General features: G+C 47.3%; 1 protein-coding gene across 1 annotated transcript in view; it reads right to left on the bottom strand.

Annotated features, from left to right (window-relative positions):
* Window positions 1-9,460: 9,460 nt before the first annotated feature.
* The window catches only part of LOC147107178 (endoplasmic reticulum-Golgi intermediate compartment protein 2-like), a 51,286-nt gene continuing 48,261 nt past the window's right edge, over window positions 9,461-12,485 (bottom strand). Inside the window, exon 11 of the mRNA XM_086007541.1 lies at window positions 9,461-9,788. Within this exon, the coding sequence (XP_085863667.1) occupies window positions 9,465-9,788 (324 nt within the window). The 3' untranslated portion in view covers window positions 9,461-9,464. The remainder of the gene's footprint in view (window positions 9,789-12,485) is intronic.

Raw genomic sequence — 12,485 nt, 5'->3', positions numbered from 1 at the left:
CTCCATTAGGTCTCCCTTTAACCTTCTCTGCTCCCAAGGAGAGCAATCCCAGCTTCTCCAATCTGTCCACATAACAACTCCCTCGTTCCTCGTAAACCTCTGTACCCTCCCCAAGGCCTTGACATCTGAGAGCTGAAGATCGGTGTCTGAAATAGGAGTATGGGAAAAGGTAAATTTGGAAAACTACTTTAAAGTTGAAAATAGCAAAAGGGCAAATTTAAGAATTATAATGAGGACATTTTCACACACCGTTATCAGGTGGAATGGACACTTGTAGGGGAGGTCGTCGTACGTGTCTTCATACTGTTCCCTTTGGGGAACTGTATGAAGTGGTGGAAGGATTTCTGGCCGCAATTAACGCTCCTGCCGTGACCGTAACCATCTTCGTACCAGCCATTAGGGTGGTTAGCCCTATGGCGGGAGGGTTTTATGGGCTCCCACAACCCATACGAGGGGGGGGCCACCCACACCCACGGACGCAACTATCCCGCTGGATGCCAACCCAGAATTTAGAGCCGGAGCTCAGACTCCACTTGCCGGGACTGTCTGGAGTGGGGTTCGAAACCCTACGCCTTCTGGCTCAGCGGTGGGGATGTTATCGCTACGCCAAAGGCCCACTCCTGTAGGGGAGGTGAAAACCCTGGAACCACTGAAGAATGCAGCAATGCTGGGTCTTCAGGCTTTTTCTGGATCGATGAATTAGTAGGGCCGAATGCCCTTCCCACATCCTTAATTATCTTGAACAGATGGTTGAACTTATCATTTTCTGTGGTTGCTGCTGTACTATAACTGCAAGATATTGGACATTGTTTTAACTTACCTTTGCAACTGTTATCTGGGCTTCCATTGGCAGCAAATAAGATTAATAATGAACCCACAAATATTGTGTAGTAGTCCTAAAGGGAGTAACGTAAACATTTTTAGGAACAGGTAAAGACTTAGCTACAATAATTTTTTTGATCGAACTCCTCACTATCTGCTGTGGCTCAGTGGGTCGCACTCTCTCAAAGTTCAAGTCCCACTCCAGAGACTCGAGTGCAAAATCCAGGCCGACACCCCCAGTGCAGTACTGAGGGAGTGCTGCACTGCCGGAGGTGCCGTCCTATGGATGAGATGTTAATCCGCGGCTCCCTCCTCCCTCTCAAGTGGATGTAAATGGCACTATTTGAAGAAGAGCAGGGGAGTTATCCCTGATGTACTGGGACAATATTTATCCCACAACTAAGCATTTAAAAAAAAATTAGCTAGTCATTATCACATTGCTGTTTGGGGGAACTTGCTGTGCGCAAATTAGCTGCCGCATTTCCTACATTACAACAGTGACCACACTTCAAAACCACTTTGTTGGCTGTAAAGCAGTTTGACATGTCCTGAGGCTGTGAAAGGTGCTATAGAAATGTAAGTTCCTTTTTTCTTGTCATATCCCTCTCACTCCAGAAGTGCATCTAGAAACATAGAAGATAGGAGCAGGAGTAGGCCATTCGGCCCCTCGAGCCTGCTCCCCCATTCAATGCGATCATGGCTGATCATCCAAATTCAGTACCCTGTCCCTGCTTTCTCCCCATACCTCTTGATTCTTTTAGCCTGAAGAAATGTATCTAACTCCTTCTTGAGGCCAATTCATTAAATATATTCAACTGTCTTCTGTGGTAGAGAATTCCACAGGTTCACCACTCTCTGGGTGAAGAAATTCCTCCTCATCTCAGTCCTAAATGGTTTACCCCTTATCCTTAGACTGTGACCCCTGGTTCTGGACTCCTGACCATCGGGAACATCCTTCCTGCATCTAGTCTGTCTAGTCCTGTTAGAATTTTATAAGTTTCAATGAGATCCCTTCTCATTCTTCTAAACTCTCGTGAATATAAGCCTAATCGACCCAATCTCTCTTCATACATCATTCCTGCCATCCCAGCTATCACTCTGGTGAATCTAGTTGCCTCTTGAAGCCACTTGTGCCATTTTGATTCAATGACTTACCATTTTGTGTAGTACTTTTTAAAAAAAAAAAAAAAAAAAAAAAAAAATTCCCTTCCCTGCAGAAACAGGCTGGACTCCAGCATGTTCGTATAGTGAGCCAATCTTTTCAACCTCATGCACCAATCTTAACCTCATGCACCATCAAGGAATGCCCCAGGAACTCGAGGAGGGGGTTTGTATCAGCAACAGGAGTGGGGGGTGATCAGGATACTCTAGAGTCGGGGGAGCCTTTCTGTGCCTTCTGGCTTCACGTAAATAAAACCTACCCACCGCCAAAGAATGGTAAGCCGAGAAGGATCTTTATTGATGTTCTGTGTTTACTGTTAGTCAACTAGCTGGTCCCAGTGTACATCAAAATCCCAATGCCCCATTCCGTTATATGAAAGAATTGATATAAGTGCTACTACCTAACTGCTTCATATGAGCAATGGAGCGGAATGATAGTGCTCTCACCTCTGACTCGGAATGTCAAGGGTTCAAGCACCAGATCAGAGAGTTGAGCCCATAATCTCGACTGACACTCTGGTGCAGTACTGGGGGAGTGCTGCATTGTTGGAGATGCTGCCCCATCTGTTCAGGTGGATGTAAAAGATCCCATGGCACTATATGAAGAGGAGCGGGGGAGATGTCTTACGTGGCACTGGCACCAAACGTACAGCAGTCAACTGAACACTGAAGGAGGCAGCTTGGGAACGAGGGAATGTGTTCAACTAAATATGAACAATGAGAGATTTAACTTACTACAGACATGTCCCAAACACATGACCTGCACTGCCTAGAAGGACAAAGGCAGCAGGTGCATGGGAACACCTCCAAGTTCCCCATCCAAATCACACATCGTCCCGACTTTGAGATATATTGGCCGTTCATTCATCATCGCTGGATCAAAATCCTGGAACTCCCTCCCTAACAGCGCTGTGGGAGCACCTTCACCACACGGACTGCAGCGATTCAAGAAGGCGGCTCACCACCACCTTCTCAAGGCGCAACTGGGGATGGTCAACAAATGCTGGGCAGTCGTTGTGTCCCTTCAAGATGGAGAGCGATAGATTTTTGAACACTGAGGGAAATCAAGGGATATGGGGATAGTGCGGGAAAGTGGAGATGAGATAGAAGATCAGCCATGATCTTATTGAATAGTGGAGCGGGCTCGAGGGCCATATGGCCGAGTCCCACTCCTAATTCTTGTGTTCTTATGTGAGGAAAGGCAGACCAATTGGGAATATTAAACTCTAGTATTGAGGGGCAACCTGAGATACTGGCACTATTTGCACTGAAGCAGAGAAGGCTAATAGATTTAGCACAGGATTTTGTAACTGCAAAGAATTCTAAGAGTGAATATGGAAAGACTATTTCTACTGGTTGGGGAGTTAATGACGAGGAGTCATCGATTTAAAATGGTTAGTAAGAGTGAGGAGAGGTTAGAGTAATTTACTTACACAGATTTGTTACAAGGCACAGAGAGTAGTTGAGGCATCTTTTAAGGGAAAATACTTGACGGCGAGGAAGATGCAGTGCTTTGAAAAAAGAACTGGGCATAGGATTAGCTCTGGATTGCTCTAGCGAAAGATCAGTGACTACACTGGCAACCAAAGCCATCAGAGAGGGTGCTAGAAGTTACGGAAGTGATGTTGGTTGAGGGATAAATCTTGGGCAGGATGCCAGGAGAACGCGAGGAACAGCACCACATCTTTCGACTAGGCACTTTACAGCCTTCCGGACTCGACATTGAGTTCAACAATTTCAGATCATAACCTCTGCCCCCATTTTCTCAGATGGCAGCAGTTGATGATTCTGCTATCCCCATTTACACCTCCTCTAGACCCACCTTTTGTTTTTCATCTCCTTATGCCTTGCACCATCATCCCTTCTGTCATTTAATCTCTCCTGCCTACGCAGACCTTCCCTTTTGTTCTTTCCTCCCTCCTTTCCCTGCCCCTGTACTTGCTTAAAACCTGTTACATCTCTTTTTCCAGTCCTGATGAAAAATCTCAGACCTGAAACGTCTGTTTCTCCCTCCACAGATGCTGCCCGACTTGCTGAGTATTTCCAGCAATTTCTGTTTTTATTTAGAGTCATAGTTATACAGCACAGAAAGAGGCCATTCGACCCATCGTGTCCACGCCGGCCATCAAGCCCTGTCTATTCGAATCCCATTTTCCAGCACTTGGTCCGTAGCCTTGTATGCTATGGCATTTCAAGTGCTCATCTAAATGCTTCTTGAATGTTGTGAGGGTTCCTGCCTCTACCACCCTTTCAGGCAGTGAGTTCCAGATTCCAACCACCCTCTGGGTGAAAAAGTTTTTCCTCAAATCCCCTCTAAACCTCCTGCCCCTTACCTTGAAACTATGCCCCCTAGTTACTGACCCCTCTACTAAGGGGAAAAGTTCATTTCTATCTACCCTATCTCTGCCCCTCATAATTTTGTACACCTCAATCAGGTCCCCCCTCAGCCTTCTCTGCTCTAAGGAAAACAACCCCAGCCTGTCCAGTCTCTTCATAGCTGAAGTGCTCCAGCCCAGGTAACATCCTGGTGAATCTCCTCTGCACCCACTCCAATGTAATCACATCCTTCCTATAGTGTTGCGACCAGAACTGCACACAATATTCCAGTTGTGGCCTAACTAGCGTTTTGTACAGCTCCATCATAACCTCCCTGCTCTTATATTCTATGCCTCGGCTAATGAAGGCAAGTATCCCATATGCCTTCTTAACCACCTTATCTACCTGTCCTGCTGCCTTCAGTGATCTATGTACATGCACACCAAGGCCCCTCTGACCCTCTCTCCTTCCTAGGGTCCTACCATTCATTGTGTATTCCCTTGCCTTGTTAGTCCTCCCAAAATGCATCACCTCTCACTTTTCAGGGTTAAATTCCATTTGCCACTGTTCTGCCCATCTGACCAACCCATCTATATTGTCCTGTAGCCTGAGGCTTCCCTCCTCACTATTTACCACTCCACCAATTTCCGTGTCATTTGCGAACTTATTGATCATACCTCCTACATTCATATCTAAATCATTAATGTACACTATAAACAGCAAAGGACACAGCACTGATCCCTGCGGTACACCACTGGACACAGGTTTCCAGTCACGAAAACAACCTTCGACCATCACCCTCTGCCTCCTGCCACTAAGCCAATTTTGGATCCAATGTGCCAAACTGCCCTGGATCCCATGGGCTCTTCCCTTCTTGACCAGTCTCCCATGCGGGACTTTGTCAAAAGCCTTACTGAAGTCCATGTAGACTACATCAACTGCACTACCCGCATCCACACACCTAGTCACCCCCTCGAAAAATTCAATCAAATTGGTTAGACATGATCTCCTGACAAAGCCATGCTGAATATCCTTGATTAATCCTTGCCTCTCCAAGTGGAGACTAATTCTGTCCCTCAGAATTTTTTCCAATAATTTCCCTACCACTGATGTTAGGCTCACTGGCCTGTAATTCCCTGGTTTATCCCTACTACCCTTCTTGAGTAATGGTACTGCGTTAGCTGTCCTCCAGTCCTCTGGCACCTCCTCTGTGGCCAGAGAGGTTCTGAAAATTTGTGTCAGAGCCCCTGCAATCTCCTCCCTTGCCTCACACAGCAGCCTGGGATACATCTCGTCAGGGCCTGGGGATTTACCCACTTTTAAGCCTGCTAAAACCGCTAGTACCTCCTCCCTCTCAATACTAATTTGTTCAAGTATATCCCAATCCCCCTGCCTGATTTTAATGCCTAAATCGTCCTCCATAGTGAACACAGATGCAAAATATTCATTTAAAACCTCACCTACATCTTCCGGCTCTACACACAGATTGCCACTTTGGTCCCTAATGGGCCCTACTCTTTTCCTGGTTATCCTCTTGCCCTTAATATACCTATAAAACACCTTGGGATTTTCCTTTATTTTGCCCCCCAGTGTTTTTTCATGCCCCCTCTTCGCTCTCCTAATTTCTTTTTTTTAAGTACCCCCCTGCACTTTCTATACTGCTCTAGGGCTTCCACTGTTTTTAGTCCTTTGTATCTGCCAAAAGCCTCCCTTTTTTTCCTAATCCATTCTTGTATATCCCTTGACAGCCAGAGTTCCCTGGGCTTGTTGGTCCCACCCTTGACCTTTACGGGAACATGTTGGCGTTGTACTCTCTCTATTTCCATTCTGAAAGACTCCCACTACTCTGATGTGGATTTTCCTACAAGTAGCTGATCCCAAACCACTTTGGCCAGATCCTGCCTTATCATATTAAAATCGGCCTTCCCGCAATTTGGAATCTTTATTTCCGGTCCATCTTTGTCCTTTTCCATGACTACCTTAAATCTCACCGAATTATGGTCACTGTCACCAAAATGCTCTCCTACTGACACTTCTACCACTTGCCCGGCTACATTCCCTAGAATTAGGTCCAGTACCGCCCCCTCTCTTGTAGGACTTTCTACATGCTAGCTCAAAAAGCTCTCCTGGATGCACTTTAAGAATTCCGCACCCTCTAAGCCTTTCACACTCTGACTATCCCAGTTAATATTGGGGAAGTTGAAATCCCCTACTATTATTACCCTATTATTTCTACACTTCTCTGAGATTTGCCTACATATCTGTTCCTCTATCTCCCTCTGACTGTTTGGGGGCCTATAGTACACTCCCAGCAAAGTGCTTGCCCCCTTTTTGTTTTTAAGTTCTACCCATATGGCCTAATTAGAGGAACCTGCTAAGATATCATCCCTCCTTACAGCAGTAATTGACTCCTTAATTAATATTGCGACACGCCCTTCTCTTTTACACCCCCCTCTGTCTCGCCTGAAGATTCTATACCCCGGAATATTGAGCTGCCAGTCCTGCCCCTCCCTCAACCATGTCTCTGTGATAGCAACAATATCATACTCCCATGTGTTCATCAACACCTTCAATTCATCTGCCTTACTCGCAAGACTCCTTACATTAAAATATATGTCATCCAGCCTTGCCATACTCCCTTGTTCCATTACATATTTGCTCTGCCTTCCAGTCTGACTTGATTTTTCCTCTATATTTGGCTGTGCATCACCCCCTACTACAGCTCCACTCCGTATCCCATCCCCCTGCCAAGTTAGTTTAAACCCCCCCCCCCGCCAACAGTACTAGCAAACCTCACCACAAGGATGTTGGTCCTGTTCTGGTTCAGGTGCAACCCATCTGACTTATACAGGTCCCACCTTCCCCAGAAGCAGACCAAGTGATCCAGGAAACTAAAGCCCTCCCTCCTGCACCAACTCTTTAGCCACGCATTCATCTGCTCTATCCTCCTATTCCTATACTCACTAGCACGTGGCACCGGGAGTAATCCAGAGATTACAACCTTTGAGGTCCTGCTTTTTAATCTGCTACCTAGCTCTCTAAATTCTTGTTGCAGGACCTCATCCCTCTTTCTACCTATGTCGTTGGTACCAATGTGAACCACGACCTCTGACTGTTCACCTTCCTCCTTCAGAATGCCCTGCAGCCGTTCAGTGATATTCTTGACCTTGGCACCAGGGAGGCAACATACCATCCTGGAGTCATGTCTGCAGCCACAGAAACGTCTATCTGTTCCCCTTACGATAGAATCCCCTATCGTTATTGCTCTCCCACTCTTCTTCCTCCCCTCCTGTGCAGTTGAGCCACTCGTAGTGCCATAGACTTGGTTTCTCAGGGGAATGCAGCAAGAGCCATCTCCCCCAGCAGTATCCAAAACGGAAAATCTGTTGGAGAGGGAGATAGACCCAGGCGACTCCTGCACTACTTTCCTAGTTGTTTTACTCTGTCTGGCGGTGCACTCTTTACCTGCGGTGTGACCACCTCGTTAAACATGCTATCCGCGAAGATCTCCGCTTCGCGGATGCTCCACAGTGACTCCAGCCGCAGCTCCAGCTCCGAAACGCGAATTTCGAGTAGCTGCAGCTGGAGACGCTCCCTGCACATGTGTTCGCCCTGGACACCGAAAGTGTCCCTGCCTTCCCACATAGCACAGGAGGAGCACTCCACGCTGCCGAGCTGCCCTGCCATGTCCTACCTTTAATTTACTCCCTTTACTTTAAATTAAAGAATATTAAATACACTAGGGACCTTACTTCCCTTTAAACACTACTTATTCTAAACTAGAGACCTTACTTTTATTTCAACGACTGGACTGTAGAAATATTCACCAGGGCCTACTTACCAATCAGCTCCTTCCCTGATTGTGACGTCACTTTAGCGGTTTCGCAGTTGTTGTTGTTTGACTGCTCCCACTCTCGGACTCTTTCCCAACTCGCAGCACTCCGGTGTCGGGCCTCCTCTGCAGGGCTCTTTTATGGCCGCTCCGCCTTCTCTCAGGTCCTGTTGCCACTCCCATACAGGTCTGCATCCTCCGGTGTCGGGCCTCCTCTGCAGCGCTCTTTTATGGCCGCTCTGCCTTTCTCAGGTCCTGCTGCCGCTCCCACACAGGTCCTCCTCCACCTTTCATCAGGAGAACTCCCCTGCTCTTCAAAATAGTGCCATGGGGTCTCTTACATCCACCTGAGAGGGTAGACGGTCCCTCTGTTTAACATCACATCTGAAAGACGGCACCTCCGACAGTGCGGCACTCCCTCAGCACTGCACTGTATTATGTGCGCAAGTCTCTGGAACTTCTGACACGGGAAGTAAATAGGAACATAGAAGATAGGAGCAGGAGTAGGCCATTCGGCCCCTCGAGCCTGCTCCGCCATTTAATGAGATCATGGCTGATCATCCAAATTCAGTACTCTGTCCCTGTTTTCTCCCCATATCCCTTGATCCCTTTAGCCTTAAGAAATATATCTAATTCCTTCTTGAATATATTTAATGAATTGGCCTCAACTGCCTTCTGTGGTAGAGAATTCCACAGGTTCACCACTCTCTGGGTGAAGAAATTCCTCCTCACCTCTGTCCTAAATGGCTTACCCCTTATCCTGAGACTGTGCTACTTGCCTCACTCAACCTCTGCTGGTGCTGCTCAATCGGAAACTCACTGGGCAAAGAGTTGCCATTGGGAAGCGGTACCTCGTTCCTCAATGTCACTGTGCACCTGATCGTACATGTACTGCAAAGTGACATAAAGAAAGAATTTGCATTTATATTGCCCCTTTCACCAACTTAGGATGTCCCCAAAGCGCTTTACAACCAATAAAGTACTTTTGTAACGTAGCGAACACGGCAGCCAATTTGTGCATAGCAAGTTTCACAATAAGCAATGCGATAATGACCAAATAATCTTTTTTTTTTAGTGATGTTGGTTGAGGGATAAATGTTGGTCATGAGACCGGTGATAACTCCCCCCCGCCCCCGCTCTTCGAAATAGTGTCGTGGGAATCATTTACGTCCACCTGAGAGAGGGCAGACGGGGCCTCGGTTTAACATCTTATCTGAAAGACAATGCGGCACTCCCTCAGTACCGCACTGGAGGAGTGTCAACGTCGATTGCATGCTCAGGTCTTTGTAGTGGGACTTGAATCCATGAGCTCCTGGCTCAAGAGGTGAGAGCGCTACCCACTGAGCCACAGCTGACACATATACTGGATGTCTGTGTAAACTATCCCCCCATTAGGGACACTGATACACAGACTGAGGGAGTGGACGCGGACACAATGAGTTGCTGCTGTCAGACCTGTTGCATCTTTTATATGAAAGATATCTACATAGCTACCTGCAGTAGAAAAGATTCCACCGATTATGCCGCACAGACGAATGAGAAACTGGCTGGTGGGCATTCCTTCTTCAGATATCAGAAGCTTAAGGGAGCTAATATCATATTTCAGCAGGATGCCTGGTATGTCGTGCTTCTTTTTCAGGCCCTCTAGTTTTTTTTCCTGCAATTAGATACAGCAGTTGCTCTTATCATTCTGTACAGTTGGATAATTTGTGCATTATTACATGGTGTAACACTTCCTTTCCTTTATAACTAGTGGGGCACCGCAAGGATCGGTGCTTGGGCCCCAGCTATTCACAATCTATATCAATGATTTGGATGAGGGGACTAAATGTAACATTTCCAAATTTGCTGATGACACAAAGCTAGGTGGCAGTGTCAGTTGTGAAGAGGATGTGAAGAGGCTTCAAGGGGAATCTCGACAGGCTCAGTGAGCAGGCAAGAACATGGCAGATGGAATATAATGTGGATAAATGTGAAGTTATCCACTTTGGTAGAAAAAAACAGAAAGGCAGAGTATTTCCTAAATGGTGAAAGATTGGGGAATGCAGATGCTTAAAGGGACCTGGGTGTCCTTGTGCATGAATCACTGAAAGTGAATGTGCAGGTGCAGCAAGCCATTAGGAAGGCAAATGGTATGCTGGCCTACATTACAAGAGGATTTGAGTACAGGAGTAAAGAAGTTTTACTCCAATTATATAGGGCCTTGGTGAGACCACACCTGGAGTACTGTGTACAATTTTGGTCTCCTTACCTAAGGAAGGATATACGTGCCATAGAGGGAGTGCAACGAAGGTTCACGAGATTGATTCCTGGGATCGCGGGACTGTCATATGAGAAGAGATTGAGTAAACTAGGCCTGTATTCTCTTGAATACAGAAGAATGAGAGGGGATCTCATTGAAGCATACAAAATTATTACAGGGCTTGATAAGGTGGATGCTGGGAGAATGTTTCCCTTGGCTGGGGAGTCTAGAACCAGGGGCCACAGCCTCAGGATAAAGGGTAGGCCATTCAGGACTGAGATGAGAAGAGATTTCTTCACACAGAGGGTGGTGAATCTTTGGAATTCTCTACCCCAGAGGGCAGTGGAGGCTCAGTCATTGGGTATATTCAAAACAGAAGTCGATAGATTTCTGACTGGTAAGGGCACCAAGGGATATAGCGATAGGGCCGGTGAATGGAGTTGAGGCAGAAGATCAGCCATGATCTCATTGAATGGCGGAGCAGGCTCGAAGGGCCGAATGGCCTACTCCTGCTCCTATTTCTTATATGTTCCTACAAAGCAGCACATCATCTGTTCCTGTGAGCATCAGCACAGGTGGGGTTGGGAGGGAGCACGAGGTATATAAGTCTAACTTGATAACTTGCAGAAATGAAGGTGGCGTGATTAGTTAGAATCATAGAATGGTTACAGCATAGAAGGAGGCCATTCGGCCCGTTGAGCCCGTGCCAGCTCTCTGCAAGAACACTTCAGCTAGTCCCACTCCCTCACCTTTTCCCCGTAGCCCTGCAAAAAATTTTCCTGCAGGTTCTTATCCAACTCCCTTTTGAAAGCCGTGATTGAGTCTGCCTCCACCACCCTTTCGGGCAGTGCATTCCAGATCCTAACCACTCGCTGCGTAAAAAAGTTTTTCCTCATGTCGCCTTTGGTTCTTCTGCCAATCACCTTAATTCTGTGTCCTCTGGTTCTTGACCCTTCCACCAATGGGTACAGTTTCTCTCTATCTACTCTGTCCAGACCCCTCATAATTTTGAACACCTCTATCAAATCTCCTCTTGACCTTCTCTGCTCCAAGGAGAAAAACCCCAGCTTCTCCAGTCTATCCGCGTAACTGAAGTTACCATTCTTGTAAATCTTTCCTGCACCCATATTGTAGTGTATGTAACCGTTCCACCTTTAAGAGAACTATTTTAAGGGTTGCACTACTTTATCTTGGCTGCTGTATACTGTAATACCGGTGGTGACCACACCGGTATATAAGTGCTGTGTAATGATTTATTGGGCAGTTCCGCCCTGACCTTCAACTAGTAAAGACCTGTTAAAGTTTACTCTTGTGGTCTGTGTAGTAATTCTCAATATAACACACAGACTTAACAGTGGCGACGAGTACGATCTTACCCTGCGGCAGAGATACATCCAAGACAGTTTAACGGGCGTCGAGAGGAGGCATCCGCCCTCATCATTCTGCTGAGAAAAGACTCGGGTCTGCAGAGCAAAGGAAGAATTCTGACACGAAGCCTTCCATCAGCAACAAGCAGTGATCATCCCTTCTATCACGGTGGTGGGTAAGCCAATCAGCGACGAGCAGCAAGTCGGCCACGTTGACTGTGAGTAGGGGAGAAAATAAAAAAAGAAAACGGAGGATATAAGGGTGGAGAACTCGACCACGGCCGGGGAAAGGAGCCGGACAGAAGTCGGGGCCAGAGGCGCTGAGACTGGGGCAGCGTAAGGCACGGAAGCCGCGGTGAATGCAAACGCAGCCGGTGCGAAAGACCGGGCTGCAAGCGGGCTGGGAGACGCAACAGCGTCGAGAGAGAGCTCGACCGCGACCGGTGAAAAAGGCCGGGCAGCTACCGAGGCCGCGAGGCGCAGCGACCGGGTCAGCGTAAGGCGCGGGAGAAAATTTTAAAAAAACCGCGGAGAACTCAGCCGCAGCCGGGGGGGAAAGGACCGGACTGCAAGAGGGGCTGGGAGGCACGATTTGAAAACCGCTGGGGGAGGGCGAACGCAGCAAATCGGCAATCGCCATTACAGCCAGCGGGGGAGAAAGGCAAACGCGGGAAGCCGCCATTTTCGGAGGCGGGGGAAGAAGACAAGCGTGGGAAACCGCCATTTTGTAAAAGAAAAAAAAAAT

The sequence above is a fragment of the Somniosus microcephalus genome, chromosome 15, assembly GCF_052327205.1.
Source record: "Somniosus microcephalus isolate GS21.2 chromosome 15, FLI_Smic_1.0, whole genome shotgun sequence".
NCBI classification, from domain to species: Eukaryota; Metazoa; Chordata; class Chondrichthyes; order Squaliformes; family Somniosidae; genus Somniosus; species Somniosus microcephalus.
The sequence above is the reverse complement of the archived record's forward strand: the minus strand, read 5'-3'. Positions and strand labels throughout refer to the sequence as shown.